The 2,053-nt window shown below is 48.5% G+C and overlaps 1 protein-coding gene across 2 annotated transcripts in view; it reads right to left on the bottom strand.

The window, feature by feature from the left end:
- Positions 1 to 1,661, bottom strand: part of CFC1 (cripto, FRL-1, cryptic family 1) — a 7,641-nt gene extending 5,980 nt beyond the window's left edge. For both annotated transcript variants that reach the window (XM_011966853.1, XM_011966852.1), the window contains exons 1-3: positions 1,257 to 1,661; positions 901 to 950; positions 633 to 806 (exon numbers count right to left, since the gene is read on the bottom strand). In XM_011966853.1, the coding sequence (XP_011822243.1) occupies positions 633 to 806; positions 901 to 950; positions 1,257 to 1,279 (247 nt within the window). In that variant the 5' untranslated portion in view covers positions 1,280 to 1,661. The remainder of the gene's footprint in view (positions 1 to 632; positions 807 to 900; positions 951 to 1,256) is intronic.
- Positions 1,662 to 2,053: the final 392 nt, after the last annotated feature.

Genomic DNA, 2,053 nt, shown 5'->3' with positions numbered 1-2,053 from the left:
AGCGGCCCGTGGCCCTCCCGATTCTCCCGCAGGGACGGGGCCGAACGTGGCCGCCCCGGGGAGGCAGTAAAATCAGCTCCCCGCCAAGTGTGTTTGCTCAGGTAAACCCTGCTTGTTAGGGACATGAAACAAACAACCAGGGCTGCGGCCTGCAAACCCGGCTTGCTCTCTCCCTTCCTTTCACATGTTAACCTCTGGCTGTGGCTTCACCTGACAGTGATTAAGCACAGGCCTCCCGGGCGGGACCACCCACGGGTGTGATGACGCCAAACCTACCGGCGAGGGGCCTCCTGGGGACGCGGTGTCTGCGATAAGCCAAGCAAGGGTCCACTGTTATCTGGGCTTGGGATACTTATTTGCAACACATTTAAATCACAGTTCCCTACATCTGCAGCAGAATAGCCACTGAAGAGCAAACACGACGTTTTGCCAGTGAAAGAATAAAACTTTTTAACACCTCACTAGGAGCTGTCTCTAGCTTTACAGCTTTATAAGTGCATCATCATTTGAAGACAACAAAATGCTCTCCTTGAATTTTATCCTGAATTTATACTACATATTCTTATATCCTAAACTCTGAGTCCGCAGACTGAGATGACGCCCCGGATTTTGTGGGCAGCACCGCAACTTACCCTCTCCGAAAGCCCGGGAGTAGGGGAGCGGCTCCTCCGGCCCCCAGCCCTGGGCGCTCCCAGTCACCTCCCCGGAATGACTGGAGGTCCAGTTGAGCAGTGACTGTTGGTGCTTCTGAGTGGCAACCTTGGTGACTTCCTCTCTACCGCCGTTATGTTTCTCTCTTTGATAGCCTTTAAAAAATACCGAAAATGTGAGACTGATAATGATTGAGAAACAAATATTTTATGCAATTAAAACTGAAATTATGAATAAAATGTTTCTTACTGTTTCCCAAATTGATGATCTGTAATGCCAAACTGACCGTAAACAGAAACCTAGAATATTTAAAGAAAATCATTGAAGTTGAAAATGTCTTTAAAAGTATAAGCAGAAATTCACCTATACCTAAAAATACAATGCAATCATTATATATAAATATAAAATTATGTAAAATAATTATAATGAATAAGGCAATCATTTTGTAACTTGTAGGTTTTTGTTAATTTTGCTATGGCTTAGAAAGATTTTGAGACAGAAAGTGTACACCTCCTTTAATGAACAGTGGCTCATGCACTACGATTGATTCTGAGGCTCTCAAGACCCCCCTCTTGGCTCTAAGATCTCATGACCTCTGTCCTTACCTGACATGGTGCCTCCAGGTCATTTTTGGTTTGAGAGTCTCCTTCTCTTAGTGCATTGAAGATCAGTTTCCAGGAAAGCTGAGTCTGAAGAGCCTCTGCATTTGAAGGTGTCTTTACTCCAGGCCCCGGGGACACAGAATGGACGAGTACAGAAGGTGTGGACGTTCCTTTCCTTTCCTCAGCCAGGAGAAACAGGATGGTGTCTCGAGTTCTACAGCCCCTGAGCTAGGGTTGGGGGTGCAGTGACAGGCAGGCCCCTCCGAGCCTGAAGGACGATCCCCTCTGAGACCTGGCTGGGGGTGGGGACTTGGGCCGACTCCCCCCAGCAGTGTTTACAGTGCTGACAGCAGCAGGAGTGACCAATCCCTGGGGTAAAACATTGGTATCCAAGGTGACAAGCCATATTCTCACTGAAAAAAAAAAAAAAACCCAACATGAACAAAAAGCTTTCATAGGAAGATGGAGATTTTCTATCGCGTACTCCTTGTACTGGGAGATGTGAAGGGCCCTGCCGGAGAGGGAGCTGCCGTGTGGGGCACAGGCCACACCCTGGGGTCCCAGCTGCCCTGAATGGGGAACACAGGGATAAGGGAAAGCATGTCCCCCCTGCTGTAAGAGAGTCCCCATCACTCTGCAGATGGTGCCTCTTCTCTGTGCCCAGCAAGTGGGGGAGGGGCACTGCCCCCATTTACTATAGGACCCCCTAGGGTAGGCACGATTATTATCCCTACATGAAAGGAGAGATAGGGAGGCTTAGAGAGTTCCAATCCCTTGGCAGTTCGATCTCTGAAAAACAC

This window comes from Mandrillus leucophaeus, unplaced genomic scaffold (genome assembly GCF_000951045.1).
Source record: "Mandrillus leucophaeus isolate KB7577 unplaced genomic scaffold, Mleu.le_1.0 Scaffold779, whole genome shotgun sequence".
Lineage (NCBI taxonomy): Eukaryota > Metazoa > Chordata > Mammalia > Primates > Cercopithecidae > Mandrillus > Mandrillus leucophaeus.
The sequence above is the reverse complement of the archived record's forward strand: the minus strand, read 5'-3'. Positions and strand labels throughout refer to the sequence as shown.